The sequence below is a fragment of the Schistocerca americana genome, chromosome 5 (assembly GCF_021461395.2).
Source record: "Schistocerca americana isolate TAMUIC-IGC-003095 chromosome 5, iqSchAmer2.1, whole genome shotgun sequence".
In the NCBI taxonomy this organism is placed as follows: domain Eukaryota; kingdom Metazoa; phylum Arthropoda; class Insecta; order Orthoptera; family Acrididae; genus Schistocerca; species Schistocerca americana.
This window is the reverse complement of record NC_060123.1, coordinates 682320724-682342129: the sequence shown is the minus strand read 5'-3', so window position 1 is coordinate 682342129 and position 21406 is coordinate 682320724. Positions and strand designations below refer to the sequence as shown.

The following is a 21406-nucleotide window of genomic DNA, read 5'->3' as shown; positions in this document are numbered from 1 at the left end:
AGCATGGCTGTACGGTACCTCCTCATGTTTCTGTAGTAGTCAGTGTGGAACAAGGACTGTACTTCTCAGAGTGATTTGTGCATTTGTTAAGCGCTATTCTAGCTTCAACGAACGCTGAAAGGAGTTAGTGGTTAGTGTACACTATGCATGGCCTGTTCGCCGGAGGACAGCAGCAGTTGAGTCACTACTTGACAGCTGTGGAGGATACTGACAGGGGGACGAGAGAGTCGTAATTGGGTTATCAACGGATCTCTTCTTCGAATCTCTTTAAACTCTTATTTTTCGATTCATTTTTTCTGTTCAGTTCGAATACCAACATCATTTAAATGTAAAATGTGGTAAATACATACCAATTAACACCAATATAATTATTTTTATTAAATAATGCATGTGTTCTTGTTCCTGATTACATATCACTTACAAACTGCAGTTTTTATTGCAAATATTATGTCTTAATTATCCATATTTTATAGAAAATAGTTAATAAATTTGTAATTTAAATGATCTCTGTTAACAATCTTTTATGAACTAGCGGTAATTAAGATTTGCACTTCATGTGTGATATAACTATAAACAAGAAGACATGCATTTTTCATAAGAAATGATTATTAGATATGTGTTACCTACTTACATTCAATGAATTTTGTATTTAAGTGATGCATATATTCGAACTGAAAGAAAAAATACCATAGCGAGATTCGAATCAACGATTCATTGACTACGCCGTACGAGCCACACAGCCCGTCGCGAAAAATTGCCTAAAGTAGCGAATTAAAGTTCCTCGGAAATATTTAAAGTCGATTTGTTCGGGAAATTTTGAGAGCTCCATCGTACTCTTTTGGGTGGGTGATACCTCAGTTTCGAACTTAACGTACCAAAAATATAAAAAAACTACAAAATCCCGATAGTCAGGTGGTCTCCTTGTGAGATGAATGTTGCAGCCTGAAACCAACACCACGCACTGCCGCTCCTACTGGTCATTCGACACACACTATGGTGGATAACGTTGTCACATGTCGCGCTGAATGGCCTGAAACACGCTGTGGTAAGCTGGTGTGTATCGTGTGATGTCAGCTGAGTGCATCACGCCGTGTATTGCTATTCTGTATGCCTCTGACATAGGGTAACGCCGCCCAGTACATGCCATGGACGTTTTGCCGAAATACTTTGCTCCAGTATCACTGTGCAGTCGGACAGCAAGATTCCGGAAAGGACCTGTGTTATTTCGTTTATCTTGAAGATACCTCAACTTGTTTTCGGATGGAATACTGTTGGCTGGGTAAGAGAGCTGACGGTGTTACAATCGTACTGCCCTGATGTACAACATTTTTTGTTCATAATGTTCAACTGTTACGACATACCTTAGAAATGATATTACGTAACACCATAAGGTACTGTTCATATATTTTTTTTAATGTTCGACGGGTTTGGATCAGAGACCACTTCCCACCTTCTGTTGTACAATCTGTATGAATCATCATCATCATCATTTATTGCATTAGCCGACCTTTAAGGCCTGTAACAGAAAATCAAAAGAAATAATCACAATACTGCATGAATAAACGAAAACGTCGCGACGTAAGAAATTATAAAACAAATTACAAAAAGTTCAATAAAAATATTGGTTAGTGAGTCACAACAGAGGGGATGTCTACACTGCCCGTCTCTGGCTTCCTCTTCCAAGACTGTCGTCTCCACTTGCTTAAGGACTATCAACACTCGGTTCTTCCATAGCGTCCTTGGACGTCCTCTTGGGCGTTTCCAGGAGGCTGAGAATGGAGGACTCGCTATGGGAGGAATCTGTGAGCTCGAAGGATGTGGCCAAACCACTGTAGCCATTTGTACTCTAGTATTCGGCCAGTGTATAACCATATAAAAAACCGTCTGTACAACTGTCATGTTCCTCCCTCGGGCATGGGTGTATGCGTTATTTTTAGCATAAGTTAGATTAAGTAGTGTTTAAGTGATCTCAGCAGTTTGGTCCCTTAGGTATTAACACACAGTTGAACATTTTTTACTGCCATGTACACCTGAATCTTTATGTACTGTGAAAGAACATGCTATTAGCGTTTATTCTTAGTTGATGATCCTTGTCGTTACTTCACTTTTATTAGTCAGTATGGATCCCGGGTACTCGAGTTCTTGAAATCGCTCAATGGTACGCTTGTCAGCAACAGTGGAAGGAAGGAGAGCTTGACGGCATGGTAAGAGGAGATATTTGATCTTTCACCACCAGTACAGATATCTTCGCTTCGTGGGGCAATCGTGAAGTATTGACACCTACTTCCTCCACGATGTCACCAAGAATCACAACATCGTCAGCAAACGCCAGGATTATGTCTGCCCCGCCATCTCTGATCCTCTGAATTGATCAGTGTCACGCCTTTCTTTTTATCCAAGACAGTGCCGAATAGTATTATATTAAAAATGGAACCGATATTTACAGCTTGAGATAGCAACAAGCGTTACATATTTACGAAAAAGGGAAAGTGTGAAAAATGTAATACTGGCGAATGGTGTTTTGCAATGCAGAGCTAGGTGGATGTAGTATTATTTGTAGATAACCATCCAAGTTATACAAAGCATTTAGCGGCAAAAAATCATGAACAGCTGTTAGCGTAAAACATTGTTAACCTATAAATGCCGTAGTCGTAGTTGAAAGCAAGCTAATGATTATCTGTACCTATACAGCATGTACTACATATTTTCGATTTATTTTCTAGTTTTTCAGATCGATTCGTTCAAGTAGGAGTCTGTTGTTTTTACTGTAATGCCAATAAATTAAAAGGTCTTTCGTGAGGTCCACTTATGTACAACACTAAAACAATTTTGCACTTCATGCTTCTCATCCCTCGAACGTGTAGCGAGGGTAGACGGATTGCTTTTGTTAGTGTTACAATGTTCTTTGCACCGTGTACATATTTTTCTACCTTTTTGTTCAGGGTAACACGAATGTCATAACAGTTGGTAGTGGGGTACTGGCTCATATTTGTACCCTATATTGGAGTCAACTGTGTTTTCAGTCCGAAAACCCATTTTAATCCAGTTTTACGAAATATGTAGCTAATTTATGAGGCATTTGCTTGATATATGGTAATGCGGAAAATAAATAAGAAAAATTGAGAGAATAATATAAGTAGGAGGAAAAGTACATTAATTAATAAAGAAGGGGGAAAAGAAAACAAAATATTCCATCTCATCACATATCACGCACGATCATCTGTAGCTAGACTCTGCAACAAAAATAAAGGATCACTTTTTCGAAACCCGTAATTGTGTCCAGTTCTGACACATAGGTTCAGAATTAGGCGTAAAGATGTCTACAACTTTCCTCTGTAATGGTGCAAAAGCGCGGCGTTTTGCAATGTTACCCTCGGGTTCGGCGGTGCTTCAAAGAGCAAGGTGTTTGAAACATCCGAAGTGAAGGCCACACCTCAGAAGTTAGTGTAAGCTGTACAGTGGGTTAATCATGTCGTATCCCCTCTTCCCCACTTTTCACCCCGTTTTATGACGCCTCCTGTTGCTCAGCAGACTGCGAAGTGTCGATTTCTACAGTAAAATGTGTGGGAATCAAAGCCGCAGGGGAAAAGGTCGCCCTTTGAACCCCCCGCCCCCTCCGCGAGGCGTCTCCATGTCTCTTCTGAGCGAAGGTGTGACTGAAATGTTTCCCACAGGCGCCCATCAGAACCGCGTGATTTCGTTGCTGGGTGTCGCGATTCTGTTCTCGATCGCAGAGGCGTTAAAAGAAGCGGTAAAATATGGGTAAGAGGGTGATGTGACCACCTTCCCACAGTATGACACGCCCGCAGTGGCGACAGGCAGAATTGTGGTGAAACGTGGTCCCAATGCGACATCACTAACCCACCTTGCAACTCACAGGAACGTCTGAGCTGCGGCCTTTTTATTGGGCTGTCTGAAGTGTCGCCGAGCGTGACGTGGCAGGGCGTCACGCTTTTGCATTACTCAGGAGGTTTGTAAGCACATTAGGTCTAATATCGAACGTTTTCATCTGCATGGGAGACAATTACGGCCCTTCGAAAAAGTGATTCTCTAATTTTGTGACGTAGTGTACCTCTGCGGCAAGACCAAACAGAACAGTGAAACATGTTAGTGCATAGAGCATTTCTCCAGTTTATGATTTGCAAGACACACCATGGTGTATGTAGAGTGTTTTTCTAGGGAATGGTCATGTCAGAATATACAAAACTCATCTGCTCCCTGATACTGCATCGAATTAGTCCGTGCCTGCAAATAGGCAACCCAATGAGCACATTTCCAGAGAGGGCTGATGCCGCGCCAGTATTACATAATGTTTTTTCTCAACTGCAACTGAATCGTTTACGAAATTATCGTAACCAGCAGAGCGCGTAGTGAGCGACTGACCCAGTATGTCGACCTGCGGCAGCCACTTGCTGGCCCACACGTTGCCAGGCAGCCGCACGCCGGCCGGCAGCTGGGAGACGTCGCAGCGCAGCAGGACGCCCTGCTCGAGGCTGGACAGCGCCTCCAGGACGGCGCGCATCTTGTCCAGCGGCAGCGTGTGGAACGGGATCAGGCTGCCGAACGACACGTACACCGCGCCCTCTCTAGACCCAGACAGGAACTGCTCCATGTCCTGGGAACAGACAACGGCTCATATGAGACTTCCTGGTAGATTAAAACTGTGTGCCGGGCCGAGACTAGAACTCGGGACCTTTGCCTTTCGTGGGTAAGTGCTCTACCATCTGAGTTACCCAAGCACGATTCACGCCCCGTACTCACGGCTGCAGAGTGAAAATCTCATTCTGGAAACATCCCCCAGGCTGTGGCTAAGCCATGTCTCCGCAATATACTTTCTTTCAGGAGTGCTAGTTCTGCAAGGTTCACAGGAGAGCTTCTGTAAAGTTTGGAAGGTAGGAGACGAGTTACTGGCAGAAGTAAAGCTGTGAGTACGGGGCTTGTGTCGTGCTTGGGTAGCTCAGTTGGTAGAGCACTTGCCCGCGAAAGGCTAAGATCCCGAGTTCGAATCTCGGTCCGGCACACAGTTTTAATCTGCCAGGAAGTTTCATATTAGCGCACACTCTGCTGCAGAGTGAAAATCTCATTCTAGACAACGGCTGTCCATACACACCCCACATTGCGGCCACACAGCTGACGATTTCAGACCCCGTGTCTAGACTCCTTCCTTTGCCTTACGAGCAGACGACGTGTGGAGCGAAGTAAAAGGCCCTGTCCGTTACATGCAGAATGTGTCAAAGATGTTGGGTCAAAATTATAGAAACAGTAGACAAGCAGACGAGTAGTTCTTCACTGGATCGCGGCGTATTTTATCTTCTCCTTACTTAGTCTCAGCCTGTTCCTCTCGAATAGTACAGAGGCGGTCTCCGAGTTTAACGTCCGATGGTCGGATCGCTATAAAATGTGTCACATGTCTTCAGTCATTGAGACACTAAGGAGAATTTTGGAACTCAATACAGTGTGTTGGTGCAAAGTCTGGTGATCAGGAACTTTACACCAAAATGTCGCCTCCAATCGCCCGGCAAATTCTAGTGATGAATATCTCTTACATCACCAGGATTCCAACGACGTACCTCGGAGCCAAGCGCCACAGCATAGTTGGGCATCAGCAATCTCATCTGCCGGGGAGGATTGCCGGATATACGTAAAGACCGCCGCGGCTGGATCAGCGACGGTATGTTTCCCTCTAACGCACGAATGCCACCGTAGCATGTGCATTTTGCTGTTCGCGGAACATGTGAATGCTGAAATAAAATGTTTCGTGTGATGGGGAGTAGCTCTTAGCGTTATACTCTATATTGATACTGTTAGGTACATATTATGTACCATATCTAAAACATGGCTAGTCCAATGCTTCTACACACGCTGTTGTCTCGCAGATTTCGTGACAATACTGCAAGGGAGCAGTTTAATACTTCTGTTCATTCCGTTCTCTCCCCCGTACAGCTTTTTTCTTTCAGTATTTATTATACAGTTGATTTCGGGATACTTAAATCACAACCGTAAGCACTTTGTAGGCTCTGCCAATAACCTGACTCGAAAGCAGAGTGCCTAATCTACATCTATATTTATACTCTGCAAACCATTATGGAGTTTATGGTAGTGAGTTCTTCCATAGCCTTCTCTACACAAGACGGAGCTTTCTACACGACAACACCGAGCAGCTATCAAATAAATAGCCAGCCTGGCAGTATGGACGCCTCGTTGTACATAAAATACAGAACTGTTTCATTCTCTATTATATGCAATTGCACGTTTAATACATGCACACGAGACAAATGTAATGTTAACAAGTGTCGAAAATTATGGTGCGCGAAAGTTAAACATTCTGTAGCTGTCAAGTATAGCGCAGAATGTATGGTATAAATAATTTTTTCACGGCAACAAAGACGATGTGAAATTGCTATCATGTATTAAATGTATGTCGCACAAAATCGTTTGTAAGGTTATTATACTATCGCTTAATTCAAGGGAATTTCATTATTTCCTCGCTCTAAACAGTAACATGTAATGTAAGGTGTCCTAAAACAAATGCAGTCAAAACTTTCCAAAAATTAATTACGTCCAGTCTTTTTATGAGAAAATCTTACATATCACCTATGTTTCAGCTATCAGTTATGCTGCCATTATTTGGAACAGTTAGCCACAAATTGTTTTTCCATTAGAAACTTTCTTCGGAGGTACAAAATAATTATGACAAACAGCACCTTCAAACTGAAAATAAATGTGCGCGCAGTACTAGAACATTTGCCACATTTAGCAAAATATTTACTACACGTACGAAATTTATGTTACGTACACAGGAAGTTGTGTTCTAGCTGCTGAGACAGTTGTTGTCGGAGATAAACATTGTGCTGTCAATATAATCCTCAAATGTGATGCGCTCCATTCCTAAAAGTGACACACCGTCGCCTGCGGCCAAGCCACCTGCCACACAGCGGAGTACTGCGGGTTGCCAGTCTCTGTAAGACAACAACACAACTGCAGGGGAACCCCTGTCCAGTAGTAAACTCATTGCTGGAGCAGCAAAAAAGAAGAAGTAGGCCAAAAGGCAGGATAGCCAGAAACGTATGGCTATAACAAAAAAGAAAGGAAACAGAGGAGATTGATTCTGATTCTGACATCTCAATGAAGAGTAATGACAGCATGGATACGTCGGACCCGCGTGTCGCCACTATCAGTGATTGCAGACCGAGCGCCGCCACACGGCAGGTCTAGAGAGACTTCCTAGCACTTGCCCCAGTTGCACAGCCGACTTTGTTAGCGATGGTTCACTGACAAATTACACTCATTTGGCGAGACGATAGTTAGCATATCCTTCAGCTACGTCATTTGCTACGACGTAGCAAGGCGCCCTTATCATTTGCTATTTATCTTGTGATGCATGTACCGTCAGACCGATGTTTACCAATTGTGGATTAAAGTTAAGTATTCCAGAAGCTACGTACTTTTTTTACTAGAAACTCCTTTATCTGTTCCAGACCTCACGCCAGCCTGCGTGGCCTTAAACGCGTGCCATTCGGCTATCTCATAGTGGCTTGGCTGTCTTGCCAAGTCACAACAAGAACGTCCTACGTATATGTCATTTGTGTTCAGACTCGTATGCGTGACTGATACGTGTCCTTGAAGTGTGATTTTCTGTTTGCGTTGTTATAGAATAAAAGGTAGATGGAGTCACTGGGAAAGGATGTAAGTCGGTTCCAGAGGTTAAAATAGAATAAAAATTATTTTATGATACGGAGCAGTGTCTGTTGTATCACTCTGCAGTGTTACGTCTCCGTAAATCCGTGCTTAAGTGCACAGTCGATGTCTGAAGGTTAAAGAATCGAAAAGACTACAGAAGGAGAAGTCGCCGAGGAACCAGTACTGTGCAAAAGATGGTAATTTTTTGCATAGCACAAACTCTGCGCTTAACGTCTTGCTGATTTTATATACTTGCAAAACGAGAAACAGCAGGTCGTGTTAGATCAGTTCAGCTTTTTGCTTGGTTCTTCCATCACCTCTACAACAATTCGTCTTGATGTGGAACGTATCATTAGAGTTATTAATTAAATACATTTTTTCTGCGAAAACATGACTAAATGCTCACAATTTTCAAAACTGCATTTGTTGTTATCATCTTAATCCATAACGAAATTTTTGGAACCATGGCTCTTGATATTCGGCTGCTGAAGTTCAGAGACACCAAAAATAATGTAATGTGTCAACATTTCACTTTTGTATACTGTTACATTGTGCTGTTTTTAATCATTTCATAGAATTATCTTGAAGAGGACTCCACTTTTCCAGTGAAAATGTTGTATCTGAGAAGTCACATTTAAAGAAAATGAGCTGAGTTTGGGCTTATACATATTCATGATTAAAAACAGCCTGATGCATACGTTTTTTCATCTGCCTCCAGTGTGTCCTCCAACTTTCTTTTCCAACATCTAGCTAACTGACTTGTATTTTTGCCATTACTGTCACAGATCTTTCAGCATCTTGCACTCTGCAGTTGTCACAATGGCGAAGACCTGAGACCATGTTCTCCCCAGAAATAATTCCTAATTTTTATAACACCTAACGCTTGGCAATATTTACACAGTTTTAAGTGGGAACAGCGTCATGGACATAACAATGATGAATCCTAGAGCTCCAAAGCTACAGGCCTAACCAAAAATCCATAAATCCTAAGCCCCCGTCAGAACGATTTTGCTATGAAATATCCAGGCTACGAAGTTGAGAGAAATGTACATTAAATTTTAAAAAAGTGATACAAAATTCATTACTCTTTTTTCAATGAATGGTTACCAACAAATACAAGGCATCAAAAAACTCCAGATTCCACTAAGTGCAAAGTTTATTTCCCTAGATATATTAAAGCTACACAGCACATACCCCATCAAAGAATCCATAGATATAAATCAATATAACGGAATAGTATTTCCATAGTACAACTACAGTATACAGAAGAAGACCCTCACCCGACTCTGCAGGTCAAGAAACAATTTCACATTCGATGGCAAAATGTTCAAACAGGACGTAGGCCTAGCAATCGTACTGTCACATCATATCGGGGCATGACAGGAAAACACGATTTAAAATAAAAGTCCTGAAATCAGTTTTTCAGGAAATGTTTTAAAGAGTATATGAACAAATGACAAACATTTAAATTTTCACAAAAAAAATTCCATTTTTTGAACCATTGCCTCACATAGGTCCCCTAAACTATTTCAAGCAAGTGTTCATCTTACTGTTAAATAAAATCCCATGTATGATTCTCGTGAATCTGCTGGCTATGATCGTCTATTGGACGGTACTGTTCTTCTAGCTAGTTGTCCTTCTGCAGTCTTAAAAGGTTCGTTAACCTTCGGACACCGATTGTAGACAAAAACAGATTTTAACACATGACGCTGATGGGATGCTGAGCAGACACTACATAGTTTGTAATCATTTTTATCCTGCTTCCACCGTCCGAACCTCCATTCATCTTACTCACTTCTAAAACCACCGACGATTCAAGATGCTGCAGTGGCTAACGCAAAATTTGTGAGTGAATGGTGACTCAATCACTGGCAGAATGGCAAGTAACGTCATGCTTAACACCAAGTTTGGAGACGACACGGTAGTGATAAAAAGTGAAAGATTTCCGATACTGCGGATGTGTGATTACACAGGACGGCTATCCGAAGGATAGTGTCATAAGTTGATTTGTACACACGAAGAAACGTTGATCACATGTATCAGATACTGACATGGATACCAGGAAGACGTTGGTGAGAGTGTAACTATGTAGCGTATGGGATTAAGATGAAAGAAATTTTTAGATAAGGAAAATCTCGTCTATAAAAATCAACATATATTCCTCAAAAATTGATCTTACGATACTCAGCTCACTTTGTTCCAAAGCGAGAACTAGGGTGCCGTATATAAAGGCACCCAGATTGATAGCGTGTTCCTCGCATTGCGGATGTTATTCGGTACAGTTCCGCGTAGTCGTTTACTGAAAAAAATACGAGCTTATCGAGTATCAGACACAATTTGTGACTGGATTCTGGACTTCTTAACTTAACACGTCGTTTATAAGGGAACAAAATCGAGAGACGTAAAGGTAATATCGAGAACACGACAAGGGAGTGTTACAGGACCGCTACTATTTACGATTTATTCTTAGTAATGATGTATTAGACAACGTTGGAGGCTCCGTCAGGCTATTCGTACGATCTTGTTGTCTGTGGAAAGATTACAACGCCAGAAGACTGTAGCGAAATTCTGCAAGGACCTGGAGAGGATCGATGATTCGTGCAGTGATTGTCAGTTGAAGGATAACGTAAAACAGTGTATTGTACATAAATAGGCGAATAGATACATTACTGTTCGTACATACCTGGAGACAAATCAGAGGAAGCAGAAACTGCCATGAGATACCTATTAATAACCGCACCGAACGACCTAAAGTGGAATGACCAAATAAACCAAATTCGAGGGAAAAACTCATATCAGGTGAGAGTATCTTAAATGTAAGACTCATTCGACTGATCCTTCTCATTCTTGAGTATTATTCACCGGTCTGAGACTTGTACCAGATAGGATTAATAGAAGAGACAAAGAAGATCCAACGAAGAGTGGCGTGTATGGTCGCGGGATTGTTACACAGATACTCAACAAAATATCTATGGACCGTATGTTCCAAGAAGACTTGTGTAACACTACTTCCTCCCACAAATGTGTTGCAAAATGACCTCAGTGTGAAAGTCAGATAAATTAGACCTCGCACGGAGTGTGCTCACCAGTGATTCTTCCATTGCGCCATTCGTGGATGGAACAGAAAGGGGGAAAACAGCGGTGCTAGAACTGTTCTCCATCACACATCGTAAGGAGGCAAAATGTGGATGTACAGGAGGGGCAGAGTAAAACAGGACCGAAAAAACATTTCGTGCACCTCAACATAGGCAGCCTGGGTGTAGTGACGTAAATTGTGTTGCTTATACCAGCCGCGCAACAAAATGAAAGGATCACTTTTCGAAGCCCCGTAACTGTCTGCCATTGCGACGCATAACTTTGAAATTTGACTCAATGACGTTTACAATCTTCCTCTGTAACGATGTAAAAGCGTGGCAATCTGCAACTTCAGCCTCCGGCTTGGCAATGCTTCAAACACCAATTCAGCCGTGCGGCTGCTCTAGCCCCCTTCAAGAAGTCAAACTTCAACTAACAGCGTCAAAGGGGTTGGCGAACCCTCAGGTGCTGCAGCAGCCTCGCGGCTCAATTGCTGCCGCAGTTTCTGACAGGTACATTTTTAACTTGCTCAAGAAAGTTGCCTGGGTCCTTAACCTGCTCAAGAAAAGTGCATGGGTCCCACCGGAGCTGCTGCCGAACTGAGTGTTCTTAGAAGAACACTTTTCCATTTCATTCACACATATGACACTGTCGAACCCCTTCGTGATCACGCAGCAGAAGGGCCCGAAAAAGGAGGCATGTAAAAGCATAAAAACACTTTATTGCTTCGGATCACGTTCGAATTTAAGTGAATTGTTCTGAAGTGCCTCCTGACGTTCCAGACTGTATCGTACAGCGAAGAATCCCGTACTCTCCAAAGGGGTGAGAACGCTGTTGATGGTGTTCCAGTCCTGCAACGTCCTTAGAGTAGGGTTAGAATGTCCAGGGCGTGGGAACAGTGGCTGAATTTTTAATCGCGAAATGTATGGAAATCAACGTGCCAAGGGAAGGAGTGCTTTCATTGATGCCTCTTATACCGCCCTCTGTGGCCTCTTCGTGTCAGTTCTTAGCGGCGGTGTATCTGATATATTTTCCTCGAGCACCCATAAGAAAACCGCGTGATTTCAACTCTGGGTGTCGTAGGCTTGTCCTCCACCGCAGAAGCGTCAAATAAACAAAGCGGGAATTATATCAAAATGTTAGAAGCATTCACAATCAAGCTACAGTAGCCCATTACAAACAGTATTGTAAGATGCTTGCAAATGTTATTAGCAAGGCAAAAAGTATGTGGTATGCAAATAGAATAGCTACTTCACAGGACAAAATTAAAGCCATATGGTCAGTTGTGAAGGAAGTGTCTGGTCAGCAGCAGAAGGTCGACGATATAAAGTCAGTTCGCAGTAATAATATTTCTGTTACTGATAAATCAGATATATGAACAGTATTTAACAATCATTTTCTGAGCATTGCTGGTGAATTAAATAAAAATTTAGTTTCTAGAGGAAATCATATAAATTTCTTAGCAAATGCCTTTCCGAGATTGACGTCTGAAATACTCCTCTGTGATACAGACAAAAGGGAAATCGAGTCAATAATTAAATCACTGAAGACTAAGGACTCTCATGGTTATGATGGAGTGTCTAGCAGAATATTAAAGTACTGTGCTGCACATGTTAGCCCTGTATTTAGCCATATTTGTAATTTTTCCTTTAGGAATGGTCAGTTTCCTGAGGGATTAAAGTACTAAGTAGTAAAGCCACTTTATAAAAAGGGAGAAAGGGATAATGTAGATAATTTTATACCTATTTCTATGCCATGAGGTTTTGCAAAAGTTATCAAAAAGGCTGTGTATGTAAGGTTAATTGATCATTTTATATCACACGATTTGCTATCAAATGTACAGTACGGCTTTGGAAGTCGTTTGACAACTGAAAATGCTATATTCTCTTTTCTCTGTGAGGTACTGGATGGGCTAAACAAAAAGTCTCGAATGCTTGGCGTATTTTTTTATTTAACAAAGTCATTTGATTGTGATGATCTCACAATATTGCTCCAGAAGTTGGACCATTACAGAATAAGGGGAGTAGCTCACAATTGGTTCACCTCTTACTTTAGCAACAGGCAGCAAAAGGTCATTATTCACAATGTTGATAACGGCTGTGATGTGGGATCTGAGTGGGGTACTGTCAAGTGGGGGGTGCCCCAGGGATCAGTGTTGGGGCCGCTCCTGTTCCTTATATATATAAATGGTATGCCCTCTAGCATTATGGGTAACTCTAAAATATTTCTGTTTGCTGATGACACTAGCTTGGTAGTAAAGGATGTTGAGTGCAACATTGACTCGGTTTCAAGTAGTGCAGTACATGACCTTAGTTCATGGCTTGTAGAAAATAAACTAACGTTAAATCACAGTAAGACTCAGTTTTTAGAGTTTCTAACACACAATTCAACAAAACCTGACGTTTTAATCTCACAGAATGGACATATGATTAGTGAAACTGAACAGCTCACATTTCTAGGTGGTCAGACAGATAGTAAGCTGTCGTGGAAAGCCCACGTTCAGGATCTTGTTCAAAGACAATACAGCCATTTTCACTATTCGAGCGGTATCAAAAGTGAGTGATACTTCGACACGTAAATTAGTCTACTTTGCTTATTTTCATTCACTTATGTCGTATGGTATTATGTTTTGGGGTAACTGTTCCCATTCTAGAAGGATATTTTTGGATCAGAAATGGGCGGTTCGGGCAATAAGTGGTGTGAGTTCACGAAACTTTTATCGACCTCTGTTCATGAGTCTAGGTACTTTGGCATTGGCCTCTCAATATGTATATTCCTTATTGTCGTTTCTTGTTACCGATATTAGTTTATTTCCAAGAATAAGCAGCTTTCACGCGGTTAATACTCGGCAGAAATGAAACCTCCATTTGGATCGGACGTCCTTAACTCGGGTGTGGAAAAAGGTGTGCAATATACTGCTGCATCCGTTTTCAATAAGCTGCCACTCGAATTCAAAAATGTTAGCAGTAATCCACGCGCTCTCAAATCGAAACTGAAGAGTTTCCTCATGGGTCACTCCTTCTATTCTGTCGAGGAGTTCCTTGAAAAATTAAGCGGATTCTTTTGTAATGCTGATAGCGTTTACTTAAACTTATGGACAGACTTTTTTTCAGGTTCATGAACATTTATTTTTATGTGTTATTACTTTTATGTTGTAAGTTCATGTACTGTCACGTTCCATAACCTTGGAGATTTGCTCCTCAATTTGGTCCTACGGAACTTGACGTGTAAATAAATAAATAAATAAAAAAGGGTTGAAATGTGCGTACGAGGGGATGGGACGACTCCCCTCGTGTGAAAATTCCAAGGCGGCGTTGGGCAGAATTTTGGTAAAATTTGATGTAAGTGTAGCATCAATTAATCCACCTTTCAGCTCGCTTGAACTTCTGAGCTATCGCCTTTTTTTCGGCATGCGTGGAAACCTTGCTGTCTGAAGCGTCGCCAAGCCTGGTGAGTCACAGTGTTCCCCTTTTGCACAATTGCAGAAGACGGTTGTAGGCACCCTTGAGACAAAATTCAAACTTATACGATACAATGGGAGACAATTACAGGGTTTCTTGCGCAGTGCATTTTTCGGAACAGCTTCGTTTTGCTCACCCTGTATATATAAAAACGTGGACCACCGGAAATGAAGAACACGAAGCGTTGAGTAGTGGTAATACTGATAAAAATGAACTGGAAACATTTGGTATGTATTGCTTTGACAGAATGTTAAAATTATATCGACAAATAAAGCGCAAAATTAAAAAATGCCGGAAATAACTGGTAAGTCTGTGGAGTACCTGCTATGGTATCCAGAAGTGGAGACTTGACGGTGGAAGTAGCTGTAGAAGGGGAAAGTAGAAAGAGCAGACCAAGACTACACCATAGAAAAAATATTATAGAAGATCTGCGGGTGATGTAATATGAAAGGCGTATCTTAAGAAGCAGAAAATACAGTCTAAGACATATAAAAAACAGAAGCACCCCGAATAAATCATCCAAACTGCACGGAAATTCGTAGATGTTCTGTACATCAACAGAGAAAAAAATGCTTGCAATTTCACAAAAACTGCATGCTTTATGCAAGAGAAAGAGCTTCACTAATGGAGCATGTCAGTAATGCGTTGAGCCGGTCGTAGTGGCCGATCGGTTCTAGGCGCTTCAGTCTGGTACCGCGCGACCGCTACGGTCGCAGGTTCGAATCCTGCTTCGGGCATGGGTGTGTGTGATGTCCTTAGGTTAGTTAGGTTTAAGTAGTTCTAAGTTCTAGGGGACTGATGACCTCAGATGTTAAGTCCCATAGTGCTCAGAGCCATTTTGAGCCAGTAATACGTTGATCCATCCCTAACCCCTATGTAAGCAGTTATTCTGCTTGGCATTGACTGATATAGTTCTTGGATGTCCTCCTGAGGATTTTCATGGCAAATTCTGTCCCAATGGTGCGTTATATCGTCAAATTCCAACACTAGTTGGAGAGACCAGCCCATAATGCTCCAACATTCCGAACTGGGGAGAGATCCGGAAAACGTGAGGGCCAAGTTAGGATTTGGTAAGCACGAAGACAAGCAAACACCGTTCAGTTCGAAACGAGACACATAACTGAAGACAATTCTACTCCAGTCGATGAGATTTCAGGCCGAAGACGTGTTTGGAGACGCAGTGGGATACCAGCCTTTCGGCCGATGTAATGGCCGACCCATTTGATTGTCATCTGCGGCATTCTTACAGTACAGCGGTACGTCGACGATATTCTCCTCCCAGTTTTGTTGCCCTTCATCTTAAGCCATCCAGGGCTTAAATATCAGCAAGATAGTGTCCGCCCCCACACGGAAAGAGTTTCTACTACGTCCTTGTCAAACCCTACCCTGCCGAGCAAAGTCGCCGGATCTCTCCCAAGTTGAGAACGTTTTGGGCATTACAGACAGAGCCCTCCTATAATCTCAAGACCTTGGCGATCTAACGAACCAGTTGGACAATATTTGGCACATTATCTCTCAGGAGGACCTTGTAATGGTTCTTTATTTGCGTGACCATTACGGCACTCCAACCGCCAGTTCTCGATACCAGTATTATCGAACTACTTTTCTGTGAAGTAACAGACATATTTTTGTGACAATATTCACATTTGGTTTTATTTAATGTATAGTTACTCCGATGTATCGATATATTACAGTCATATGGTTCTTGTGTGTATGCATTTCTGTGAGACTGTCATAATCTTTGACTTACTTGTAATCGTTTTGGCGTGAATGCGCTCAGAGCAGTCTTAGTTTGACTTTGCAGAAGTTATGTTGTTATTTCGCTTTGAAAAAGAACAGTCAAGTCTTGTGTTTAGTTAAAGTGGAAATTAAATATGTGAAGATTGATACAAAACTGTTTTTTTGATGATGTGACATTTAAGAAGAAGTATATGTGAATTTACAAGAAGTCTATTAAAAATGTGGATCGTGAACACCAAGTCAAAAATTATTTTTACCATGCCATTCTTCTGATCATTAAGAATTTCATGAAAAACGCATGTGTTAGGTCTTCAACTATTGCTAAAATGCAGATCCGAACCTTCTAGCAGCCAAAGTGGAATCACCCTAGAATCAACAAGATGAGCCATAACGACTTCGACGAAATCTACGTGGGAATACATTCAAGATAAGTGCCAAATTAATGACTTATTTACAGTGACCTCATTATTTCGATTCTGACGATACCACCCACAGTCAATAGTTTTGTTCTTGCCCGTTAAAACGAACATACGCTGCGTGAGCAATATTATTAATCTGCTTTCTAATCTACTTTGGAAGTGGTGGTATTGTTAGAACATCTAGGAACTATACAATCAATGCCAAGCTGAATAACTGGTTGCGTGAGGGCCAGAAGTTGACTAACGCACTATTGGCTTGCTCTATATGTGAAGCTCTTTCTCTTGAATAAATCACGCAGTTTTCTTAAAACGTAATCATTTGTTTATCAGTAGATGTGCAGCATATCTACGAATTTCCGTCCCATACGGATAATTACTTGCCGGCCGCGGTGGCCGTGTGGTTCTAGGCGCTATAGTCTGGAACCACGTGACCGCTACGGACGCAGGTTCGCATCCTGCCTCGGGCATGGATGTGTGTGATGTCCTTAGGTTAGTTAGGTTTAAGTAGTTCTAAGTTCTAGCGGACTGATGACCTTAGAAGTTAAGTCCCATAGAGCTCAGAGCCATTTGAACCTTTTTTTTGATAGTTTCTTCGTGGTGCGTCGTGTTCTTTTGTGTGTGTGTGTCTTTTTTGATCACAAAGATTGTTGTTGTTGTGGTCTTCAGTCCTGAGACTGGTTTGATGCAGCTCTCCATGCTACTCTACCCCGTGCAAGCTTCATCATCTCCCAGTACCTACTGCAACATACATCCTTCTGAATCTGTTTAGTGTATTCATCTCTTGGTCTCCCTCTACGATTTTTACCATCCACGCTGCCCTCCAATACTAAATTGGTGATCCCTTGATGCCTCAGAACATATCCTGCCAACCGATCCCTTCTTCTAGTTAAGTTGTGCCACAAACTTCTCCTCTCCCCAATCCTATTCAGTACCTCCTCATTAGTTATATGATCTACCCATCTAATCTTCAGCGTTCTTCTGTAGCACCACATTTCGAAAGATTCTATTCTCTTCTTGTCCAGACTAGTTATCGTCCATGTTTCACTTCCATAAATGGCTACGCTCCATACAAATACTTTCAGAAACGACTTCCTGACACTTAAATCAATACTCGATGTTAACAAATTTCTCTTCTACAGAAACGCTTACCTTGCCATTGCCAGTCTACACTTGATATCCTCTCTACTTCGACCATCATCAGTTATTTTGCTCCCCAAATAGCAAAACTCCTTTACTACTTTCAGTGTCTCATTTCCTAATCTAATTCCCTCAGCATCACCCGACTTAGTTAGACTACATTCCATTATCCTCGTTTTGCTTTTGTTGATGTTCATCTTATACCCTCCTTTCATGACACTGTCCATTCCGTTCAACTGCTCTTCCAAGTCCTTTGCTGTCTCTGACAGAATTACAATGTCATCGGCGAACCTCAAAGTTTTTATTTCTTCTCCATGGATTTTAATACCTACTCCGAATTTTTCTTTTGTTTCCTTCACTGCTTGCTCAATATACAGATTGAATAACATCGGGGATACGCTACAACCCTGTCTCACTCCCTTCCCAACCACTGCTTCCCTTTCGTGCCCCTCGACTCTTATAAATGCCATCTGATTTCTGTACAAATTGTAAATAGCCTTTCAAAAAAAATGGTTCAAATGGCTCTGAGCACTATAGGACTCAACTGCTGTGGTCATAAGTCCCCTAGGACTTAGAACCACTTAAACCTAACTAACCTAAGGACATCACACACATCCATGCCTGAGGCAGGATTCGAACCTGCGACCGTAGCAGTCGCACGGTTCCGGACTGCGCGCCTAGAACCGCGAGACCACCGCGGCCGGTGTAAATAGCCTTTCGCTCCCTGTATTTTAACCCTGCCACCTTCAGAATTTGAAAGAGAGTATTGCAGTCAACATTGTCAAAAGCTTTCTCTAAGTCTACAAATGCTAGAAACGTAGGTTTGCCTTTCCTTAATCTAGCTTCTAAGATAAGTCGTAGGGTCAGTATTGCCTCACGTGTTCCAGTATTTCTACGGAATCCAAACTGATCTTCCCCGAGGTCGGCTTCTACCAGTTTTTCCATTCGTCTGTAGAGAATACGCGTTAGTATTTTGCATCCGTGACTTATTAAGCTGATTGTTCGGTAATTTTCACATGTGTCAGCACCTGCTTTCTTTGGGATCGGAATTATTATATTCTTCTTGAAGTCTGAGTGTATTTCGCCTGTCTCATAAATCTTGCTCATCAGATGGTAGAGTTTTGTCAGGACTGGATTTCCCAAGGCCGTCAGTAGTTCTAATGGAATGTTGTCTACTCCCGGGGCCTTGTTTCGACTGAGGTCTTTCAGTGCTCTAACAAACTCTTCACGCAGTATCGTATCTCCCATTTCATCTTCATCTACATCCTCTTCCATTTCCATAATATTGTCCTCAAGTAGATTGCCCTTGTATAGGCCCTCTATATACTCCCTCCACCTTTCTGCTTTCCCTTCTTTGCTTGGAACTGTGTTTCCATCTGAGCTCTTGATATTCATACAAGTGGTTCTCTTTTCTCCAAAGGTCTCTTTAATTTTCCTGTAGGTAGTATCTATCTTACCGCTAGTGTGATAACCCTCTACATCCTTACATTTGTCCTGTAGCCATCCCTGCTTAGTCACACTAAGATTAGCGTGACCTAAAAAGATGGAGCGCAGTATCGAGTAACTTGATATGCAAATGAATTTTTGAAATAAGTACAGTGACGGTACCTGCGGCAGGGGCTGCGGCTGCTCGATGTGGAGTCCGCCGACCTCTACGACGTTGGGCAGCAGCGGCACTGCGCCGCCGATGGTCCAGTGCGTGTTGAGCAGCACGAGGCTCGTGGCCGACAGCGACTGCCACAGAGGCGGCAGCTGCGTGCCCAGGTGGCGGCTGTGTAGTTCCTCTGTGCCCGCGTAGAGGGCGCGGTGGCGCTCCTGCCAACGGTCGAGAGGTCTTGACGCGGCAGCAGAGACACACGCCCGACGACAGCTGCGCGCTCAGCAACACTGTGGTGGTGCCACCTCACAAATTAAGGCTAGCTCTGCGTACAGCAACACGATGGGCATATCCGCGTGTGGAGGGTCCGACGACAACGAAAGTTCCCAGATCCGTCGTCGTCATACGGACCATGGTATAGGATTCCACAGGGGCCACAACGTGATCACAACTGCTTCACGTAGCTGACAGTTTTAACAGCAGATGTTACATTACTGACCTGTCAAGGACGGTAGATGTGCCCTGTATTGAAGGTCTCTGTGACGTTATCTTTCAACAAGATGCAAGACTGCATCTGATAATGGGTTACTGACAAATGGGCAGTGTACCACTCGTCAGCCACTGCGGTTCATGAACTCCTTAATTGGGTTGAAGTAGGACTGAATGAAGCACATGGATGATCAAAGCTCGGTTTCATTTGATGCCCACACTGGTTGTTGTTGTCAGACTTGGCAGAACTTTGTACTAAATTACGTCCCTTCTGTAGACCACATCGCCTACATATTTAGTCACGTATTGTCGCTGTAGCGTATACATATATAGTATCTCCTGTGGTGTTCCAGTTTCAGTGGCCAGCAGCATATTCACAAGATGTTCAAAAATAGTGTAAGTTTTATTTATGGGCCTCCATGTTAAGGAGCTTTAGAAAGGCGAACATTATGAAGCGGACTAAAATGCAAAAGAAATCACAGCACAATTATGTTTAACAGTTAACAAAAAACTGTCATGGAAGAAAAGAAAGTACCAACTAATAACCGAGGGTGAATTACTTTACCGAAGCATATCAAGACGTTCAGTACAACATGTCTCTGAAGAGATATGTGACGGAGTACCTGTACTCTTTTGTAGGGCACTGCAGGGATACGTCGGGCAAACGTGGAGCCTGAGTCCAAAAAACACAGTTCTGTTATTGAAAGGTAGTGCCTACTCTCACTGTCCGTTAATATTATAGGGCTTTGATAAGAGAGAAAGGTGACAACCAGAACTAGAAAAATAACATGTTGTAGTACTTTATGCCAGTTCGTTTCCCGTTAGTTTCCTTTATACTTCGTTTGGAATAAACTTTAGAAAAAATGGTTCAAATGGCTCTGAACAGTATGGGACTTAATATATGTGGTCATCAGTCCCCTAGAACTTAGAACTACTTAAACCAAACTAACCTAAGGACATCACACACACCAATGCCCAGACAGGATTCGAACCTGCGACTGTAGCGGTCACGCGGTTCCAGACTGAAGCGCCTAGAACCACGCGGCCACACGGGCCGGCTAGAAAAAGAATAAGATTAAAATAATGTCACTGTCGGAATACCGCGCCATACGTTAGTTTCCAATGTCCCTTGATGCCACAGATTCAGTAACATCGCAAAAAACTCATAATTTTGTCGAATTGCGGGCAGAATCTTGAAATATTTGAGAAATATAATGACGAATCGAAATTTTAGTTAGTTTTAAATTATGCCAGATGGAACGAGGAACATTCAGCAATCTAAATACAGGAAGCAGCACAATGTTATGTATCAAAAATAGAAGTAAAAAAAATATTTTTGTAGATCAGAGATATTTAAAAAAATTATACATATTTGAGAGTGTCAAAGAACACTTTGATGACAGAATACGTAGCTCACGCACTGCTTTCGCCCACACACACAACGGTTGCACATTCCTGATGAAGAAATCTGTTATCTGTATGTCTGATATTTAGGGACTTAAACCCGCCCATTTTCGTTTGTTGTTATCCTGCCTACACTTTCCAGCTGCCACCGAAGTGGTGTGTGGTCGCCAACACGCATTGCTGTGAAGACTCTCGACGTGCTAATTGACGGTTCGATTACAAGTGGTAGAGATCTTAATCATGGTGACGACATTGTTAAATCACTAGACGCGCATTCAACTAGAGGAGAGCTACAAATTACCCACCGGCCATGCATATTTAAGTTTCACATAGTGTAACCCGAATTACTGTGTCTTTGAAAAATTTGATGAATAGTAGACCAACAGCATTTACACACGGGTTTT

General features: G+C 42.2%; 1 protein-coding gene across 1 annotated transcript in view; it reads right to left on the bottom strand.

Moving 5' to 3' along the window:
* The window catches only part of LOC124616632 (UDP-glucosyltransferase 2-like), a 62512-nt gene that overhangs the window by 15931 nt on the left and 25175 nt on the right, over positions 1-21406 (bottom strand). The window contains exons 4-5 of the mRNA XM_047144958.1: positions 19121-19327; positions 4384-4615 (exon numbers count right to left, since the gene is read on the bottom strand). Of these exons, the coding sequence (XP_047000914.1) occupies positions 4384-4615; positions 19121-19327 (439 nt within the window). The remainder of the gene's footprint in view (positions 1-4383; positions 4616-19120; positions 19328-21406) is intronic.